Source organism: Macaca nemestrina, chromosome 15 (assembly GCF_043159975.1).
Source record: "Macaca nemestrina isolate mMacNem1 chromosome 15, mMacNem.hap1, whole genome shotgun sequence".
NCBI lineage: Eukaryota > Metazoa > Chordata > Mammalia > Primates > Cercopithecidae > Macaca > Macaca nemestrina.
The window spans coordinates 98,856,259-98,877,822 of record NC_092139.1 but is presented as its reverse complement, the minus strand read 5'-3'; the positions used below and the strand labels follow the sequence as shown (position 1 = coordinate 98,877,822).

General features: G+C 46.3%; 1 protein-coding gene, 1 long non-coding RNA gene and 1 other non-coding gene across 5 annotated transcripts in view; 1 reads left to right on the top strand and 2 right to left on the bottom strand.

Annotated features, from left to right (window-relative positions):
• LOC105487207 (LIM domain kinase 2) overlaps positions 1-17,689 on the bottom strand; it is a 68,971-nt gene extending 51,282 nt beyond the window's left edge. Inside the window, exons 1-2 of one of the 3 annotated variants that reach the window (XM_011750571.2) lie at positions 17,533-17,689; positions 3,846-3,945 (exon numbers count right to left, since the gene is read on the bottom strand). In XM_011750571.2, the coding sequence (XP_011748873.1) occupies positions 3,846-3,945; positions 17,533-17,548 (116 nt within the window). In that variant the 5' untranslated portion in view covers positions 17,549-17,689. Of the gene's footprint in view, positions 1-3,845; positions 3,946-17,483; positions 17,503-17,532 lie in introns of those variants that run through there. The other 2 variants (XM_011750574.3, XM_011750573.2) reach the window with 2 other exon arrangements.
• LOC112427640 (U6 spliceosomal RNA) lies at positions 6,832-6,940 on the top strand. The gene has a single exon (XR_003019339.1). It is a non-coding gene; the product is annotated as a U6 spliceosomal RNA (small nuclear RNA).
• Positions 17,690-18,803: 1,114 nt separating the features above from the next.
• LOC139358952 (uncharacterized) lies at positions 18,804-20,879 on the bottom strand. The gene is made up of 3 exons (XR_011614440.1): positions 19,952-20,879; positions 19,367-19,448; positions 18,804-19,080 (listed from the first exon to the last, which is right to left on the bottom strand). It is a non-coding gene; the product is annotated as an uncharacterized lncRNA (long non-coding RNA).
• Between the last annotated feature and the right edge of the window lie 685 nt (positions 20,880-21,564).

The following is a 21,564-nucleotide window of genomic DNA, read 5'->3' as shown; positions in this document are numbered from 1 at the left end:
AAGGGGGCCATGAAGAATGAATTTCTCTGAGTAGCACAGAGGGAGAGTCCTGCTCCCAGCAGGCCTGCACTACTCAGGTACTCTAAATTCATCAGAGAAACACTGGTAAGCTGGTGTGTAAGAGATCTTACAAGACCATTCAGGTTGATGCCCCTTGTTCCTCAAAACCCAGGTTATCTCTGGGGTCAGACAAATACAATCCTTCCTAGACCTGAAGATTTTCCTCCAACTGGGGCAAAAGTCAAATTAGATCCAAAAGACAGTCACTCTTCTCAGGGCAAATTACCAGGCTCTATCTGAGGGTGCCATGCCATCCAGTGTGAATTTACCAGGGGAAAGCTCAGAAGTCAGGAGATGTGCTCCTTCAGTACAGCTAGATTAGAGTCTCTGTCCTCAAGGTAAACCTGCAACTAGGAGACAGAACCTAGATACTCTGTTTCCTCCACGGGAATGATATTTGGCTTGATTGTGTCAGGGCAGTTCAAAGTTGCCCTTAATCCCTGGGGCTCCACATCAGATAACCAATGAACGTGTAATAAGAGAAATGGATACATGTAGGTGTATATAGACACATACTCACAGCATAATATAAAGCGACAGTTAATGATTATTAAGGGTTTTTTTTTTTTTCCATTTGTTTTGAGACGGGGGTCTCACTTTGTCCCCCAGGCTGGAGTACAGTGGCATGATCACGGCTCATTACAGCCTTGATATCCTGGGCTCAGGTAATCATCCCTCCTCAGCCTCCCAAGTAGCTGGGACTAAAGGTACGTGCCATCACGCCTGGCTAATATTTTTGTGTTTTTTGTAGAGGTGGAGTTTTGCCATGTTGGCCAGGCTGGTCTCAAACTCCTGGGCTTAAGCGATCCTTCTGCCTTGGCCTCCCAAAGTGTTAGGATTACAGGCATAAGCCACCATGTCTGGCCCTATTAAGGGTTTTCTATATGTCAGATACTATGCTAGTCACTTTGTATAGGTTATCACATTTAATCCTCACTAACAACCACGTGGCATGAGTAATATTCTTATCCTCATTTTACAGATTGGTGCCTGAAGCTCAGGGAAGTCACTTAAGGCTAGTTAATAAATTGCAAAGTCAGGATTTAAAACCATAGTCTCATTCCATAGCCTGTACTCTTGGTTGCTTTTTTTTTTTTTTTTTTGAGACGGAGTTTCCCTCTTGTTGTCCAGGCTAGAGTGTAATGGCACAATCTCGGCTCACCGCAACCTCCGCTTCCTGAATTCAAGCGATTCTCCTGCCTCGGCTTCCCAAGTAGCTGGGATTACCACCATGCCAAGCTGATTTTTTCTGTATTTAGTAGAGATGGGGTTTCACATGTTGGTCAGGCTGGTCTCGAACTCCTGACCTCAGGTGCTCCACCTGCCTTGGCCTCCCAAAGTGCTGGGATTACAGGCATGAGCCACCACGCCTGGCCTGCCTGTACTCTTATTTACCATGCTAACATATCTTACTTCCTCTTTATGTGTCTGTGTACATGTTTATCTTTCTTTCTGTCTCTGTCTCTCTCTCTCTCTCTCTTACACTCACTCACACACACACACACACACACACACACACACACACACACACACGCATGCACAGAGCTAACAAGCTAGCATCCGACTAGACCTACAAATAACCCAAGACTTCAGTTCTAAGACCAGCTCTTGTCATCTATGGCCTAGGCAACCCTGAGCAAGTCTTTTTGGTTTCAGACCTGTCGTCTATGATATAAATGGGTTACACCATATAGTAGGTGGTTTCTTCTAGTTCTGAAGTTTTTTAGCTCTAGAAGAATCCAGAAATTCCAAAGATTAACTTGCTCTACCCTGTCCTACTTATTTTGGATAGAAAATATTCATATACATAGGAAAACAGCAAAAACATATATGAACATATGGGTTACATGCCAAGGCAAGACCCAATCTGTGAATTCATTGGGCTTTGATGTTACTTATTAGTCTCAGCTATAAAATGAAAGGGCCAGTCAAAGGCTTTAACTATAAGGTCCCTTACAGCTCTGACACTCTCTGCTCCTATCATACTAAATGGAACAGAAAAGACAGAACCAACTTCCCTGGGAGTAAAAGGGGCAAGAACCAAGGCAATAAGATCCACAGAAAAGACTTGAGAGCTCTGAGTCATAGCTGAAAGGAAAGGATAATAATGCTGGTTCCTCTCCAACTCTTCCAGAGGCCAGATGTCTCCAGGCCAATCCCGTACATGGTTCCCAGGGAAAAGGCAAGTGTTGAAAGGTCAACTCAATTACTTGGTATAAGCACAGGGATGCTTTACAACAAGAGCTATGTACGGGAGTTGGAATCTACAACACAAGGTGCCTGTCTAGTCTATCTCACTCTGTGCTCTTATATCTCAGATATAAGTCTATCTTATATCTGTGCTCATGTGATATAAGCACAGCCCCACCACTTCAGACCTTGGGGGCCAGGCATGCCCATTCAGCCTCTGGAGTGGACCGCTCTTCTTTCCACCAACAAATTGCAACTATTTTACGTTGTGAATAATACAAAGACAAGTTCCCACCCTTGAGGATTCCAATTTGATGGGAGGAAAGAATAACCATTCACTGGGTATCTACCACGTACTGGGTACACTGCATGTATTATTTCATTCAATCTCAACAAGATTATTACCATTCATTTTCCAGATGAGGAAACTGAGCCTCAGACAGCAGGAACAAATCTGATTTGAAGTCTGTATAATTTTAAAGAAACTGAGCTGCCTACAAAAATAATGTAGCTATAGGCAGGGCACGGTGGCTCATGCCTGTAATCCCAGCACTTTGGGAGGCCGAGGTAGGTGGTTCACCTGAGGCCAGGAGTTCAAGACCAGCCTGGCCAACAAGGTGAAACCCTGTCTCTACTAAAAATACAAAACTTTGCTGGGTGTGGTGGCAGGTGCCTGTAGTCTCACCCACACAGGGGGCTGAGGCAGGAGAATTGCTTGAACTCAGGAGGCAGAGGTTGCAATGAGCCGAGATCGCACCACTGCACTCCAGCCTGGGCGACAGAGCGAGATTCTGTCTCAATAATAATAATAATAACAATAATGTAGCTATAATAAAGCTAGTAACAAAAAGTAGGAACCTAGGAAGGCATTCTGTGGTGAGGAAGAGCTGGCTCGGCCAACCACATTAAAAACAACTCTTGGCTGGGCGCAGTGGTTCACGCCTGTAATTCCAGCACTTTGGGAGGCCGAGGTGGGTGGACCATTTTGAGGTCAGGAGTTCAAGACCAGGCTGACCAACATGTTGAAACCTCATCTCTACTAAAATACAAAAATTAGCTGGGCATGGTGGCAGGCGCCTGTAATCTCAGCTACTTGGGAAGCTGAGGCAGAAGAATCACTTGAACCCAGGAGGCGGAGGCTGCAGTGAGCCAAGATCGCACCACTGCACTCCAACAGTGAGCCTGGGCAACAGTGAGACTCCCTCTAATAAAATAAAATGAAATAAAATAAAATAAGAATAAAAACAACTCTTGAAGTACCTGCATAATCTGTAGTGCAGCCACAGGAAAGTCACTCTTCCTGGGCCTCAGTTTCCTCACCAATAAAGTGAAGGATATGGGACAACCCTGGAAAGGGCTGCTCTCATCCCCCCACCCTGCCTCCAGCTGGCCCATTTGTGGCTCTTCCAATTTAACCTGGGTTCAGGGGGGCCACACTTGAGGTTTGGTCATGAGCTCTTCCTTGGTACATTCCTTTCCCCACCCTAAGATTGAGATTCTCAACTCAGAAGCTTGTTTCTCTGTTTTCCACCAGAACACGAAATAGTGCTTGGCCCATAGTACACTGGTAAAGACAGGAAGATACGCCCACCTACCGGAAGCAAGAGCCGTGCCAGGTTTCGTTGACAGTCCTGTACCATATCTGGCTTGGAGCAATGTGGTCCCCACAGCCTGGACACCTCCAGACATCTTCACCTGCACACAAAACCAAGAGGTTGAGAGGCCCAAAGCAGCAGGAGGCAAAGGGACAGGGTTCCTACCATGTAGAATAAGAGCATCTCATTTGAATTAATAGCATCTAATTTGAAAGGGTTAGGCCAATGCTCTGCTAGATGCACAGTTTCTGCCTCCACAAGATCTCTGGTAAGCACTTGTCCAACCTCTGCTCATCTCTCCAGGGACAAGGAACTCATGACCTCAAAAGTAGTCTCATTCCATTTTCTAAAAATGGTTCTGATTATCCTTTTTTCTACGGAAACAAAACTTGCCTTTTTCTAGAACTTTCAGCCTTTGCTTATAGCTCTGAGAAGAAACAATCACAATCTCCTTCTTTTCAGTGTCAGCCCTTCCTATGACTATTCCCAGCCAACAGCCAGAAACTTCTCCTCTGTGGGTTAAACACGTTACTGCCTTTTCCTATACCTCAAAAGCCCTGTTTTTTCAGATTTTTCCATCACCTAGTCCCAGGGCTCATTTATTCAACCAACATCATTGGTCCTCTAGATCAGCAGTCCCCAACCTTTTTGGCACCAGGCGCCAGTCTCATGGAAGACAATTTTTTCACGGACCCGAGGCTGGGGGTTGGGGGACACGGGAGATGATTTTGGTATCAAATTGTTCCAACTCAGATCATCAGCCATTAGTGAGATTCTCATACAGAGCATGCAACCCAGATCCCTTGCATGTTCAGTTCACAATAGGGTTCACACTCCTATGAGCATCTAATGCCACCACTGATCTGACAGGAGGCGGAGCTCAGGCAGCAATGCTCACTGGCCCGCCGCTCACCTCCTGCTGTGCAGCCTGGTTCCCAACAGGCCACAAACCCGTACCAGTTGGCGGTCCAGGGGCTGGAGACCCCTGTTCTCTTAGATACAAAGCTCTTTGTACGTTGGAGGCTGTTAGATTACATAATCTCTGCTCCTTAAGAAGGAAATCCACTGGAAAAGAACTGCTCTTTCATACTGTTCATTTTTCACTTGGATGTTATTTCAGAGATAGAATCAAAATACTATTTTAGTTCAGAAAAAGAAAAGTAATGGGTATAAAAGGGAAAGAACATTTAATGAATGCCTCATATACGTCAAGAACTCTGCTAGGTGCTTTCATAGACCTAACCTCATTTAATTCTCAAAATAATCCTGTGAGACAGGTATTATTATATTCACTTAATGGATATGAAAATTAAAACTTGTGGCGGGGGGCAGGGTTGACTGGCTAAGTGGTAGATCTAGCATTCAAACTCAGGTCTGGCTCATTCTAAAGCTTCTGTTCTTTCCATTCTACCGTGTCAACTCTTGTTCACTCCAATGAGGGGAACCAGGAAAGTCTTTGTAGAGGAAGCTGACACTTGAGCTGAGCCTTGCAAGCTAGGGAAGACTTACCTACCACTGGCTGAGAAAGGAGGGTGAAGGGTTGTGCGAGTTGAGAGACCAGCATAGACAAAAGCACAGTCGGTCCATGTACCTTCAAAAAAGAGAGGCCCCAAACAAAATACAATACTCCTGGTATGGCTCAGATGACAACTTCTTGAAATAAAGAGGACAGCTGAGATCAAGCTGTGGTACCTGACTCAGCCCTAGAAAGCAGGACAAGGTTGTTACAAGACTCCCTTGTGTGCTCTGTGTATGCAGCTTTGTTCTCTCTGGGTAACTCCAGACTGCCACAGGCACAGTGACAGTCACCGAACCCTGTTTCACAGGCACAGGGGCCATGAATAGACAAAGCACAGCTCCCGGCACTTCAAGACTGCTCAACATCATTCTGGAGCGGCCAATGTATACAGTTGTCCTCCTTGTTCCCCAGAGAAGAGTTAAACAAGCTGGCAAGAGGCCTTAAAATACCACCTCAACCTACCCATTCCTCTCTTCTCATGCCTCAGTAATGGGATAAATATATGCCCATCACTCATTCTTCCTGGGTCTAAAATCCTCAGACTCCTTGTCAAGAGGGGCCTTTTTGGTTTTTGGGTGGCAGTGGTCAGAAAGTATGCCATCACTCCACAAACTCCAAGGTAGAAAGTCTGAGAGACTCATTCAAACCAATCCCAGGTTGGGTTACAGACAGCAGGCAAGAAATGAATTAGTGAGAGATTTTAATGAACACAAACATCCAAACGAATCTTCCAAGTTTTGGAAATATTTTTGGAACTCTTACATGTAAGAGCTTTCAGGGTCAGTTTATGAGCTGCATGCCCCACCTCCAGCAAATCCCATTATTTTAGAGCCGCACCTTGTTTCTTGTTTTTACTTTTTAACCCAAAAGCAATAGTTTCTAACTTGACCACCCACTTACTCAACAATTCAATCTCTTGGCTCTAAATGACTTCTATTTCCAAAATTCAAACAAGATCAGGACTTTCCACTATGAGGATATTCAAGATAACTTGTTATTGCCACACCCTCCAGAGCTTGCCCTGCTTTCTCCAGTCTTGGGAAACTCAAAGACATTCAGTTAACACTTACTTTAGTACCTGCTCTGGGTTAAGCATGAAAGACCCAAAAATCAAGACCCTCTACTCTCTCCTCTCATATCCACCTGGTTTCACTTTCCAAATGTCTCTCTAGTCCTTCCCTGTCCTTCGCCCCAGCCCTACTTCAGATCTTTGGCTTCTTTTCCCTATCTACTGTACTCGTAGCTGGCTCATCCACACTGCAAGCTATCTCAGCTCCAGGTTAGACTCCCCAGTGTCCACTGAACACAGGCTGGGCTACTCAGTATGACACGCCTGTTCTGGATCCCATTCCATCTTACTTCTTAGAAGAAGTGCACTTTTAGTTATCTTTACAGCACCCCTCTCCCTCACTGGTTCCTCATTATCATTTAAGTAAGTTCAAGTCACTGCCATCAAAAAAACCTCTGGTACTCTTGCTTCAGCAGCACATACATTAAAATTGGACTGAGACAGGGAAGGTTAGCATGGCCCCTGCGCAAGGATGACATGCAAACTCCTGAAGTGTTCTACATGTTAAATCTAATTTTAAAAAAACCAAACCTCTGGATCCCATTTTCTCCTCTAGCTACCACACTTGTTTCTCCCCTTCACAGCCACACATATGAAAAAGTTGTCTTGGGAGGCCGAGGTGGGTGGATCATTTGAGGTCAGGAGTTTGAGACCAGCCTGGCCAACATGGTAAAACCCCACCTCTACTAAAACTACAAAAATTAGCCAGGTAAGGTGGTGCGCGCCTGTAGTCCCAGCTACTCAGGAAGCTGAGATTGCAGAAAGAATCACTTGAACCCAGGAGGTGGAGGTTGCAGTAATCTCGCCACTGCACTCCAGCCTGGGCGACAGAGTGAGACTCTGTCTCAAAAATAAATAAATAAATAAAAGAGGCCGGGCGTGGTGGCTCACACCTGTAATCCCAGTACTTTGGGGGGCCAAGGTGGGCGGATCACCTGAGGTCGGGAGTTTGAGACCAGCCATGACCAACATGGAGAAACCCCATCTCTACTAAAAATACAAAATTAGCCAGGCATGGTGGTGCATGCCTGTAATCCCGGCTACTGGGGAGGCTGAGGCAGGAGAATGGCTTGAACCTGGGAGGCAGAGGTTGCAGTGAGCTGAGATCTTGCTATTGCACTCCAGCCTGGGCAATAAGAGCAAAACTCCGACTCAAAAAAAAAAAAAAAAAAAGAAAAAAAGTTGTCTACACATCACTGCCCTCATTTCCTCACTTCCCACTTTCTGCATAATACACTGCAATCTGGCTTCCACCCCCACCATTTCTCTGAAACTGTCGCACCGAGGTCAACAGCAACAGTAACTGCTTATTGCTAAATTCAATGGACCCGCTTCAGTCATTCTTTCAGCAAATATTTATTGCATGCCAACTATGCATCTGACACTGTTTTGGGGAAAGAGGAGCAAACAAGAGGGAGATTTAACACAAAGCAAATATTAAACAATAATATAATTATTTATTGAGGGCCGGGCACAGTAGCTCATGCCTGTAATCCTAGCACTTTGGGAGGCCGAGGCAGGTGGATCACAAGGTCAGGAGTTCGAGACCAGCCTGGCCAATATGGTGAAACCCTGTCTCTACTACAAATACAAAAATTAGCCAGGCATGGTGGTGGCCGCCTGTAGTCCCAGCTACTCGGAAGGCTGAGGCAAGATAATTGCTTGAACCCGGGAGGCAGAGGTTGCAGTGAGCCAAGATCATGCCACTGCACTCCAGCCTGGGCGACAGAGCAAGATGCTGTCTCAAAAAAATTAATAATAATTATTATTATTTATTTATAATTGGGTCAAGTGGTACAAAGATATCAAGTTCATAACTAGGAAAACAAGGGCAGGCAAAGTATTCCTTGAGGAAGTAATTTCCAAGCTGAGCTCTAAAGGATAAATACAAATTAACTAGGCAAAAAAGGGGGAAGGAAGTTGATAACACTGGGGGACATGTGTGAATGCCCTGGAGCAGGAACAAAAATTTCTCACACATCATTAAAGTTGGCTATTGCTACCTCCAAAAGACTAGCAAACCATGTCTGGCCCCTGGTCTGCTACAATCCTTAAATAAACAATTACTGAAAGAGCAAATGGTCCTTACAATGTGGTCCCAAAGGACCCTTCTCTCTCACCATTCCTCACAAAAGAAGGCTCTAGTTACATGTTGACCTATTTTCTATTCCTGCCACCTTTATTCATGTACTTGCATCCTGACATTCACATCTCAAGTTATTCTTTATGTATAAGACAGCTTCTCTATCTTTTCCCTTAATCAAATTTCTTTTTTTTTTTTTTTTTTTTTGAGATGGAGTTTTGCTTTTGTTGCCCAGGCTGGAGTGCCATGGTGCGATCTCAGCTCATCACAACCTCCGCGTCCCGGCTTCAAGTGATTCTCCTGCGTCAGCCTCCTGAGTATAGCTGGGATTACAGGCATGCACCACCACACCCAGCTAATTTTGTATTTTTAGTAGAGATGGAGTTTCTCCATGTTGGTCAGGCTGGTCTCAAACTCCCAACCTCAGGTGGTCTGCCCGCCTCGGCCTCCCAAAGTGCTGGGATTATAGGCATGAGCCACCGCTCCCGGTCCCTGAATCAAATTTCTATCCTTTCTTTAAAGTTCCCTAAAATCAGGCATGTTTGTTTCATTTTGTCTTTACCTATTTTACATAATTTGTTATTTAATTACAGTTCATTGCATATGTTTCTGTCTCCTTCAGTCCCTCTATCTCCACTCTCCTCCCCCATACCCCATTCAGAGAACTAAGGTGCAGGAATTGTATCTTTATTATGTTCTTATCTCCAGGGCCTAACCTTGGGCCTGGTACAAAACAGACATTCCTTTGTGTGGTGAACCCAACTGAAAATTTGGATTCAACTGCCAGCTATAAAAGCAATTTCCAAAGATAAGCTCCAAAGGTCAGCACAGATGATTCCACTGGAATAACTGTCCTGGCTCCCAGATTACCTATGAGTAGTCTCATGTGGATAAACCTGGCCTCAGTTTGCCTATTATGCATTCACACTGCTTTTCTGTTAGAAAGTACCTGAGCAAAGATATTCACCCAAAGCACACAGCCTCCTAAGCCCAGACCCTCTTTAAGAGAACACTTTTGGACTCTTTAGCTCTCTTACAGTCTTAAAATTCATTGATCTAATTATCTTACCACCTTTATTCTAGGAAATGTAAAAGAAATGTAATACTGCAGTGCAAAGTCTTAGGGATTTCTGTGAAGCCTAGTGGAGGACCAATCCAAAGTCCAGTCAGCTTGGGAAGTTCTTCCTTAGAAAAATATCTCATTGTACCAGGCTGTTCATTTTCTCCCTCTAGTGTTTACCTCTCATATTTGCAGACTTATCAACAGTGGCTACTGATTATTAAGAGTTCAGAAAAGGAGTTTGATTAAGTAAATGTTCACAGCACCCTCAAACAATAAAGGACCTTATTAGGTGCTTAATAAACAGAAAACTGTTTTCAGTTATTACTGGAATTTGTTGCTTTTAGTAAGTGTAACTGTGCAACATAAGGTGAGCATTGCAACAAATGGCTCATTATAGAGGTTCTCACCTTTAAGACCTTTTCAGTCTTGGTATAAAATACATTCACTTTACATTCACTTTATGTATGCTTCTCTCTCTCAACTTAATTAGCAATGTGGCCCTCAAACAATCTGTGAATCCACTGGGGCAGGCACAAAAAAAAAAGAAGAAAAATAGAGTTGCCTAACCATCACAAAGCTATTGAAAGATGGCCCAGCAGGGACTCAAACCCATGCTCAGAGACTACCACGCCAGTCATATCTTTAATACCCTATGCAGCCTCAGACAAGTCGAAACTTGCTCAAGAACACACAGCTATTCAGTGGAAGGGCTTGGCCTGGTATCCCCGCACAGAGCCAATGCAGTCCCCACAATGTTCACCTTAAACTTGGTCTAAAAGCTTGGTTTCTGCAAATGAGTCCTTTTTAGGCTTTAAAATGGTGAGAAATCCTCAAGTACTGAGAGCTCATGAGACTCTGATGCCTAGCTTAAATCAACATCCTATCCTTTCATTTAAAAAATCTTTGAAGCTTCTCATGTTCCACCAGACAATGAGAACCAGGAACAAAACTCAGCCAGTTCAGTGCAGCATAAAACAAGTATGGTAACCACTGGGCCCCTTGGGAACTGGTGGGTCAGGTGTATAAATCCCACTTGTTCTGGGACAAAGCAGAAAGCAGAAGGGCAGGGCAGCAGCTGCTGGGGAATAGCCAAGAGAAAAAGATCACATTTTAATGAAGTGACTATCAAAAGGACTAACAGTAATGATTAACATTCCTCTAGATACTCTCCCTGTAACCCAAAGGGTTTTCTTCCTCACGAGCTTACCAAATTTTACCAAAAGGAGTGTCTCAGGAAAAAAAAAAAGATTAGATGATTTTTAAAAGAGCTTGCGAGCTTCTCTAAACCTTATTGTTCTTTTACAAAAGGAGGGATAAAGTGATTTCTTCCAGCTCTGAGAGACTGACACCAAACCAAGGGCCTCTCCTTTTTCAGGTTAAGGCACAGACACAGGTATCTCAGAAAGTTTCCTTCTTGCTGTTGTTCTCTTCTTCCCTTCTTTAGTTTATTTGGAAAAATTTGTGAGGGGTAATATATGTGTGTTTGAAACCTGGATCTGTCACTGTTTGCCTCAGTGTCCTTGGGCAAATTATTTGACCTCTCTGAGCTTGTCTCCTAATCTTTAAAAAGAGGATAATACCACCTACTTTACAGGATTACCAAGTGGATTAATAGAAATAATGTAACAGATGTGAAAATATCTCCCATGGTGCCAGGCACTTAGTTGGACCGATTTGTGAGTAACTTCTCTTCCTTCCTGCATGTGTATCTAGGAAGTTGGCGGGGGAAAAGGTTAAGCTGAATATAGAAAATTCTAAAATCTGAAGGGAAGGTTTTCAAAACAAACTCAGCAAATTTTTTCTATGTGCCCATGTGCAAGGCACAGACTAGGACAGGAATTACTGGGGCCCTTGGTGAGTACTCATGGGGTGTGAAGGACATGGATATATACAGAAATAACATGTCAGAGAGGGACAAACCAGGTACTACAGGCAAGGCAAGCTCAGTACAGTAACAGAATACACTGCAGAGTGACAAATGAAACAGATGGTTCTTATGGCTTTCAGGCCACCCAGGCTGTAACTTCCAACCAGAAGTTCACTTAACTGTGAATGAGTAGGCATTTTCTTATCTACGGAGGGCCTATAAAAAAGTCTTTATCAGAGAACTGGTTAACTAATTGATATATTCTCATATAGCAGTTCTCTCCCAGTTGTCAATGATAGGGGAAAAAAAATACTCTGTGCCAGGCAATGTCCTAAGCACTTTGCAAGTATGAACTAACTGAATACAAAGATCCCATGAGACCAGGACTAGTCTTGAAGAACTATTACTGTTCTCATTTTACGGAAGAGGAAACTGAAATACTCAGCTAGTAAGTGTTTGAGCTGGGATTAGACCATAGGTCTAGTCTCCAAAGCCTGTCATTTTTTTTGAAACGGAGTCTCGCTGTCACTCAGGCTGGAGTGCAGTGGTGCTCACTGCAACCTCCACCTCCCGGGTTCAAGCAATTCTCTGCCTCAGCCTCCCAAGTAGCTGGGATTACAGGTACCTGCCACCATGCCTGGCTGATTTTTGTATTTTTAGTAGATACTGGGTTTCACCATCTTGGCCAGACCGCTCTTGAACTCCTGACCTTGTGATCCATCCGCCTCAGCCTCCCAAAGTGTTGGGATTACAGGCATGAGCCACTACATCCAGATCAAAGCCTGTCTTTAACTACATTTTAGACTTTCTTTCCTGGACAAAACAAATTACAGGCAGAAAGACATGATAAAAAAGAATTCCAGGGTGAATGTTCAATGAACACTTTAATGAAACCAGGCATTGGTTTCATGTTCTAGTTAATATTCAATGTAAACTAATAGGTAAAATAGTCTAATTCTTTCTACTACATAAAGATAGATCAAGGATGAGAAGGTAGACTTGTAAGAGACTGCTACAGTTTTAGGTCCTCTCACTGAAATAAGATGTGTGACGGTGGGCCCTATTAGCCCCACTCAAAGTTACAGTAACAAGAAGCCACCCCTGTGCTGGGAATCAGCTCAGCCTCCAGAAGATGCAGAAAATCCACCATGAATGTGGAAAACCTAATACAGCCCCTTGATCATGATAGATTTTTATTTAGTTTTGAAATCTTGTAGTCATTTTGGACCCTATCCTGGTCTATCACATATCCAGGCCCATCCAAGTCACCCTGGCCTGCCTATGTCAGGAGGCATCTTTTATTGGTTGGTGCCTTCTTCATTCCTGCCCTAAGACCTCGTCTCAGGGCCCACTGTACCCACCTCCAGATTGGTGGCCCTGTGCCCACATCATGACTGTTCCTTTCTCTAAACCTATGGTGTCTACTGTAGACTAGAAACTTCCAAAATCCTCAACCTGGCACTAAACCCTCTAGTCTGGTTGCACCCACCTTCTCAGCTGTACCTTCCATTTCCTATGAATCTTCCACCTCCCAATCCTTGCCTCTACCACATGTATTTGCCACCCTTTATGAAGACCTGAAACTTGCCTTCTTTTGTCTCCTACTCCCAAAGTTTCTTCCCTACTAAGATATCATCTTCCCCACCTTCTTTAAGTCTATTTAAGATTTCTAAAATCTTAAACCACTTCAAGAAGTATTCCCTAACCAAAACTGATGGCCACCCTGGATGCCCTGCTATTCTTTAAACATGCCAAATGCATTCCCTGACAACTCACTTCTCCTATCCCCTTATCCTACTTCACTTATCTTCAATGGATTTATCCCTGAATATGATGTTCATATATTTACTTGCTGTCTATCTCTTCCCACCAGAACATACACTACATGATGGAAGGGATTTGGTCTATCTTGTTCCTTGCTGTATCCCTAGGGGCCAAAAGTGTTTGGCACATAGCAGGAACTCAGTTGTGGAATAAATATATGAAGAGAATTCTCCCTCACCTTTGAAATTCTATGATGTTATCATATGCAGGCCTTATAACAGCTTGTCTTATCAATTTTTTTCTTTTTTTTTAAGAGACGAGACCTTGCTATGTAGCCCAGGCTGGAGTGTGGTGGCTTTTCACAGGTGCAATCCCACTACTGATCAGCATGGGACTTTTGTTTTTTGCCTTAATTACCTTAACCAGACAGTAAGTTTCTCAAAGGCACAAACTATATATAACTCATTTCCACAAATACTTATTAAGGTTTTACCATGTGCCAGACCCCATATGTCTTAAGCAGCCTGGAAAAATTGGAAAGAACACTGAAGAACTCCTACCTTGGTTCTGGCTCTACGACTAGTTGAGTGACCCTGGACAACTCCATTTTCTTCCCTGAGCCTCAGTTTCTTCATATGTAAAACAAGGAGACTACATTATCTCAAAACCTCTCCTGGCTCTAACACCTGTTAAAATTTATAAGAGGTAAAACTTGGTCCTGCCCAGTGCCACAGACATCACAGGCACTCAGTAAATATTTGATTTCTTTGTTGTTGATTCTCCGGTTACACAAGGAATCTGAGGTGTCTCAGAACATGGTTTGGATGGAGTAACAAGTGAAAGTTTAAGTCCCACTTCCTTCTCAGACTCCGTAGTCAATTTCATTCTGCTATTTGTGCTACAGAGAGGAGGAAGCACTAAACTTGAAGTTGGAAAATATGAACTCTGACTACCACCACTTATTTAGCTATGGAACCTTGCCATTTCTGGGCCTTAGTCTCCTCATCTATAAAAAAGCCACACTTGGCCGGGTGCAGTGGCTCACACCTGTAATCCTAGCACTTTGAGAGGCTGAGAGGGGCGGATCACAAGGTCAGGAGATCGAGACCATCCTGGCTAACACGGTGAAACCCTGTCTCTACTAAAAATACAAAAAACTAGCCGGGCGCGGTAGTGGGCGCCTGTAGTCCCAGCTACTCGGGAGGCTGAGACAGGAGAATGGCGTGAACCCGGGAGGCGGAGCTTGCAGTGAGCCGAGATCGTGCTACTGCACTCCAGCCTGGGTGACAGAGCAAGACTCCATCTCAAAATAAATAAATAAATAAATAAATAAATAAAAAGCCACACTTGGCTGGGCGCAGTGGCTCACGCCGGTAATCCTAGCACTTTGGGAGGCCAAGGTGGGTGGACTGCCTGAGCTCAGGAGTTTGAGACCAGCCTGGGCAACATGGTGAGAACCAGTCTCTACTAAAAATACAAAAAATTAGCTGGGCGAGGTAGCGCTTCCCTGTAGTCCCAGATACTCAGGAGGCTGAGGCAGAAGAATCACTTAAAGCCGGGAGGTGGAGGGTACAGTGAGTCTGGATCACGCCACTGTACTCCAGCATGGGCAACAGAGTGAGACTCTGCCTCCCCACCCCCCAACAAAAAAAGCAAAAAACCATATTGACCTCCCAGCTCGAAGGCTCAAAGGCACTACATGCCTTCCTACCCTAGGGCCTTTTTATGCTGTTTCCTCTGCCTGGAATGTTCTGTGAGCTTTTTTTGCCAGACTAACTTTTACTTATCTCCAGGGGTCAGCATAAACTTGCAGTTTTAAGAAAAGTATTCCCTTCAAAAAAAAAAAAAAAGTAGAAGATGGGCATGGTGGTTTATGCCTGTAATCCCAGCACTTTGGGAGGCTGAGACAGGAGGATGGCTTGAAACTAGGAATTCAAGACCACCATGGGCAACATAGTGAGACCCTGTCTCTACCAAAACAGAAAAATAGAGAATACCCCTCACCCCTGGTGCACTCTTACAGCACTTATCTCAGTTGTTTACCTCAACTATTATTTATTGCAATTGTTAACATTTATTGCAATTGTTATAATTATTTATTGTCCATTTTTAGGATTATAAGCACCACAAAGCCAAGAACTATGTCACCATTGTACTCTTCAGCATTTAGCTAAGAAGAATCCAACAAATATTCTTTGAATGAAAGAATGCATAAATTAGTGCATCTAGAGGCTTTATGCCTCTAGACTACTGTACTGTGAAACCTTTCACAAATTTCTAAGAAACAGGGTTCAAGACAGGCAACCTATATTACACAGCTGTTAGAAAAAGTTACTGGAAATCGGCCGGGCACGGTGGCTCACACCTGTAATCCCAGCACTTTGGGAGGCGGAAGTGGGCAGATCACAAGGTCATCAGGAGTTCAAGACCGGCCTGGTCAATATGGTGAAACCCCATCTCTACTAAAAATACGAAAACAATTAGCCGGGCGTGGTGGCAGGCCCCTGTTGTCCCAGCTACTCGGGAGGCTGAGGTAGGAGAATCGCTTGAACCCGGAAGGCAGAGGTTGCAGTGAGCCGAGATTGTGCCACTGCACCCCAGCCTGGGCGACAGAGCAAGACTTCGACTCAAAAAAAAAAAAAAAAAAGGCCGGGCGCGGTGGCTCACGCCTGTAATCCCAGCACTTTGGGAGGCCGAGGCGGGCGGATCACAAGGTCAGGAGATCGAGACCACGGTGAAACCCCGTCTCTACTAAAAATACAAAAAATTAGCCGGGCGCGGTTGTGGGCGCCTGTAGTCCCAGCTACTCGGGAGGCTGAGGCAGGAGAATGGCGTGAACCCGGGAGGTGGAGCTTGCAGTGAGCCGAGATCGCGCCACTGCACTCCAGCCTGGGCTGGGCGACAGAGCGAGACTCCGTCTCAAAAAAAAAAAAAAAAAAAAAAAAAAAAGTTACTGGAGATCATTTGAGTTGAGGAATTTTGTAAGCTTAAAAACAAATCTTTTTTAAGAGACAAGGCTTTGTTTTTAAAAGATGAGGTCTCGCTATATAGCCCAAGCCGGTCTCGAACTCCTGGACTCAAGCGATCCTCCTGCCCTGCCCTCCCAAAGTGCTGGGATTACAGGAAAATTTTTTTAGGCATTTCCACCCCCAGCCCTCTCCAGAAGTCTATTATCACCAATGAGGAGAAAATCCCATGCTCCCTTGGTGAGGAAGTGACCCACTGGTAGCCCAGTCCTTGTATTCAGGATGAAGGAAGTGACTGTCCACAGACGGAAAGCCAGGAAGCAGGGGGCAGATAGCCAGCCCCCCTCCACCTCAATGGCCTCTTGCCGCCTCTCCAAAGCTTCTGGACGCTGACCCTGGTGGACCCAGAGGCTGGGCCACCCACACAGGTGGCTGGGAAACATAGGAGACAGAAGGTTCCTGCTGCTGGGGGAACAGATGGGAAAGGCAGGAAGCTGCAGGGTGGTGTGTGAGGTGACGGGGAGGAGACGGCAGGGGCAGCTAACCCAACTCTGAAGTTACCCTTCACCTTCAAGATAACTCTTCCTTCCAGGAGGCGTTTGGCCGCATCCCTCTAGTCTTTAAGTCTAGAGAGGCCAAGGGAGCTTCCGCGGGAGGACTCAGAACCCCAGGCGGTCTACTTTCCTCACCTGTAGCAGAGATCTTTGAGCCCCAAAAAGAATGGTCCGATCTCTCCTTACCCTTAGTCCTATCCTAAACCTCAAGCGGCTCCATACTCCCCTATATTCTGCAAAGAGCTCCCAGCCCCAGGGAAATCCCAGGCACCAAGATGCCCGCGAGAAGCCTTGGGTCCTGGCAGGGAAGTCACATCCTCCTTCATTTCCCTCAGAAAACCCAGAACCCCGGGTAACTCTCCTAATTGTCCTGAACCCTAGAGAATCCTGTACTCCTCAAATTCCACAGAGCTTCCACTCTAAGTGAACCCCATGCTTTACAACTTCCTTAAAAAGGCTTTAATTTGGGAGTCTGCGGCCGCCAGGTTCCTCCAAAAAGCTGGATTCCTGGCAGAGCCAGAATCTCTTCCTCCCGGGGACTTCAACTCGCGGGAAGCCGCCCAACCCGTCTGCCCCTCCGAGCCCTCTGTCTCCAGGATGCCCTGCCTCCCCATTCCCAGAGTCCCACCCTCCAAATGCCTGGGGAGCGCTGTGCCCACCCCGCCTCCCAGCTCTTCTGAGGAGCTGGAACCCACGAGGATCCAACCAGCCCGAAACACCCGAGACCGCCAGTTTCCCTCAGGCGCCATGGACCTGGGCTTCGGAGATAACAGCGGGACAGGGCGGAGCAGCCCTTCCTTACCCGCCAGCGCGGACATGGTCCCGGGAGCGCGGAAATGGGGAGGAGGAGGCGGGGGACACAGCAACTCCCCTCAGCTCTCTACAGCTCCCTTCTGCTCCTGCCGCCGCCGCCTCAGGCGCGGGAGGACCACAGCCCCAGGCGCGAACGGGATGCACTGCCTACGGCGCCCCGGGAGGACCAAACCACACCTGGCACAGGGGACTGCCCGCCGAGGCCCCGCCCCGCCGCTCTCAGGCCCCGCCCCCAGGCTCTGGCTCTGGCTCTGTAGCGGCCCTGGCGCCCCCTAGTGCGAGCGGTGTACCCTCGAGGTGCTCCGGCTGGTAAGGTTGATTCTGCGTGGGCCAGAAGGCTCAACACGGATCTAGTCCGCACCCATCTAGTCGCCTTCATTTTACAGATAGGGAAAGTTAAGGATCAGAGGCCAAGTTCAACTACCTCGAAATGGCTTCGCTCATTAGGAGGAGAGCTGGGATGGGAGCCCAGGCCTACTGACTGCCAGTCCAGAGCTCTTTCCAGTAGTGTTTGAAATCAGGAATATTACAATGGAGGAGCCAGGTCTATCCCACAAACAGCTTTGAGGATGGACTTTTCTTAGAAGCTTCTAGCTCAGAGAAACCACTTCTCTGCGCCACTATGAGTAAGCGGACAGTAAATAATCGCTAAGTCAAAGATGGCTGCAGGCGACCAACCAGCTTTCGAGGAGCAGATCCTCAGCCAGGCCAATTAGGTACAGAAATGAGAACAGGACGCTGGAGCTTGTGCGCCCCATTGGAAGACGAGCACTCCTCTGCAGGAACATGGGCCTACCATTCCCAGGTCTTCCAACTTTTCAAAACATGCCAAAAATCCAGATGTTTAGGTGAAATTTGCCACTTTTAAAAATGTTGATAGCATCAAAAAGGTTTTAAAATGCCATGTAGACCAAATGAAACACACTTGGCCACTAGATTTGCCCTGTGGGCTGCCAGTTTAGAATCTTCTATGAGGAGGAGGGATCACAGGACTGAGTTAGGACAGCTGGACTGGGTTATGGCAGCTGCTAGCTGGCTGAGTAGCTTTGAGAACCACTTCCGCTCATTAGGTTTGGAAGGAGATTGGGGTCCTCTGTGTGATTAAGGTATTAACACATCATCAGCCAGGTCAGCTGGTCCCTGATGACCCACCCTCCCATCGGATTCTCTCACCCTGGGTCTTTCACAATTGTCATTTCCTTAGATCAGATTTAGATCACGGGAAAAGTGTCCAAATGACCAGAAAGAGGATGGGGCCCAGGGAAATGGATTCTGTCCCCCGCGCCCCCCACCCCTAACCAAAGACAAAGTTCAACCCAACTGCCTCTGGTCCCAGCAGTTGGTTAAGTAAAGGCAAAGGCAAAGGCGAGCACAATTCTCTTTCTTCCTGCTCTAATACAAACCGGATGCCAGATTTTTCTCCTCTGGGTGTGGCAGGTGGCTCACGATGTCCTGAGTGTGCACAAAGTGCTGGGGAGGCTCTGTTCCACTTCCGTTAATTCCTGGGAACTCTTTTCAGTACTCAGTTTTATAGTTTCTAAGGAAATCAGTATAGTAAACACAAGATTGTGTACTGAATTAAAGTGACAGGAATCCAGGGACTCTCCTGACAAGCTGCCTCATGGCTAGCAAACAGGGGACAGGGACTTTCCCCATCCTTCCTACAGAAAGATGTAACACTGTATTTTCCCAGGCAACAAAGCACTGGCATCCTGGGAACCAAAACCTCCTGGGTGTCTTCCCTCTCCCTCTGCTCCACACCAAGGCACCCAGGTCTCTCTCTTCTCCCTCCTCATTCCCTCTCACATTCCACTTCCTCCTACCTCCAGCATCATGGTCTTCACCAGCAGGGAATTGGGGACTAGCCAAGTCCCCCAAGTTTCTCCTAGGGAAGTTCAGGCGACTCTGAGAAATGCAAGTTGAAAATGTAATGGAAGGGAATAGCTTTCTGTAGAAATGTTATAGCCAAGAGGTATATTGTTAATGTGGACCCAAAGAACATTCCGGAAATCACCTGTGAACTCAAGGGGGACTTCTGGAGGGTAGAGAAAGCCTGGGCAGGCCGGGCACGGTGGCTCAAGCCTGTAATCCCAGCACTTTGGGAGGCCGAGACGGGCGGATCACGAGGTCAGGAGATCGAGACCATCCTGGCTAACCCGGTGAAACCCCGTCTCTACTAAAAAATACAAAAAACTAGCCGGGCGAGGTGGCGGGCGCCTGTAGTCCCAGTTACTCCGGAGGCTGAGGCAGGAGAATGGCGTAAACCCGGGAGGCGGAGCTTGCAGTGAGCTGAGATCCGGCCACTGCACTCCAGCCTGGGCGACAGAGCGAGACTCCGTCTCAAAAAAAAAAAAGAGAAAGCCTGGGCAGGGAGTAGGCCAATTGAGTTTCAATAGCACCCAAGTTACCTGTCCACAGTTTGTTTCACTGGCCATGGCTTGATCAGTCCCTAGGGCCAGATCCTGCCAGCCACCTCACAGTCAACTCTCTGAGCCTAGGATCCTGAAAACCTAGATCTTGAAAAACAACTCAAGGTTCTGCCCTCTTGAAGGTACTGGTCCACTGGTACCCAACCAGACTTGCCCAGTGTCACCTCCACTTGCTTCCAACTGAGCCAGTCTTGGCCCTCCCTGAATCATCCTACCCAAAACGGACTGGTTAATCTTCCAAAAGTATGTTTCTGGACCTGTCATCTCTCTGTTCAAAACTCTTCAACAGCACCCCATGGCCTACAAAATAAAAGCCAAACCAGTCCTCATGAGCTGACTACATCTCCCACTGTGGACTTGTCTCTCTCTATTCCCTTCACTCCAGGACTCTGCTTTTTCCTGACCGTATCCTGCCTTGCACCACTTGCCATTCCTACAACAACAAGCTCTCCATGTTCTCTGTAATTTTGTGCCCGACTCTGCCCAGAGTGCAGTCTTGTTTCTCAACTCTAGATGATCAGTAGTGGCTTCTATAACATCACAAAGTAGGACTATGAGACATTAGGTGCCTCCAGATGAGACACACCAAGTATATACTATCACCCATGACATAGTCTTTTTTTTTTTTTTTTTTTTTTTTGAGACAGTGTCTTGCTCTGTCTCCCAGGCTGGAGTGCAGTGGCCGGATCTCAGCTCACTGCAAGCTCCGCCTCCCAGGTTTAGGCCATTCTCCTGCCTCAGCCTCCCAAGTAGCTGGGACTACAGGCATCCGCCACTGCGCCCGGCTAGTTTTTTGTATTTTTTAGTAGAGACGGGGTTTCACTGTGTTAGCCAGGACGGTCTCGATCTCCTGACCTCGTGATCCGCCCGTCTCGGCCTCCCAAAGTACTGGGATTACAGGCTTGAGCCACCGCACCCGGCTGACATAGTCTTACAAAACAAAAATAATACTGGCCGGGCGCGGTGGCTCAAGCCTGTAATCCCAGCACTTTGGGAGGCCGAGACGGGCGGATCACAAGGTCAGGAGATCGAGACCATCCTGGCTAAACCGGTGAAACCCCGTCTCTACTAAAAAAAAAATACAAAAAACTAGCCGGGCGAGGTGGCGGGCGCCTGTAGTCCCAGCTACTCCGGAGGCTGAGGCAGGAGAATGGCGTGAACCCGGGAGGCGGAGCTTGCAGTGAGCTGAAATCCGGCCACTGCACTCCAGCCTGGGTGACAGAGCGAGACTCCGTCTCAAAAAAAAAAAAAAAAAAAAAAAAAAAAAAAAAAAAAAAAACAAAAAAAACAAAAATAATAAGCTTGAATCTGGTCAAGCTTCTAGATCTAACAACCAACTTACAGGAAATACATGGGGAAGAGGAACTTAGTAACATTCCCATGACGCAAACAGCAAAACTGACACTGTGGGAAATGCAACAGGACAAATAACCTAGTTTCTTTAACAGATAAACTGCACAGTAGAAAAAATTTCATAGACAGGCCAGGCAAGGTGGTTTACGCCTGTAATTCCAGCATTTTGGGAGGCCAAGGTGGGTGGATCACGAGGTCAGGAGATCAAGACCATTCTGGCTAACACGGTGCAACCCCGT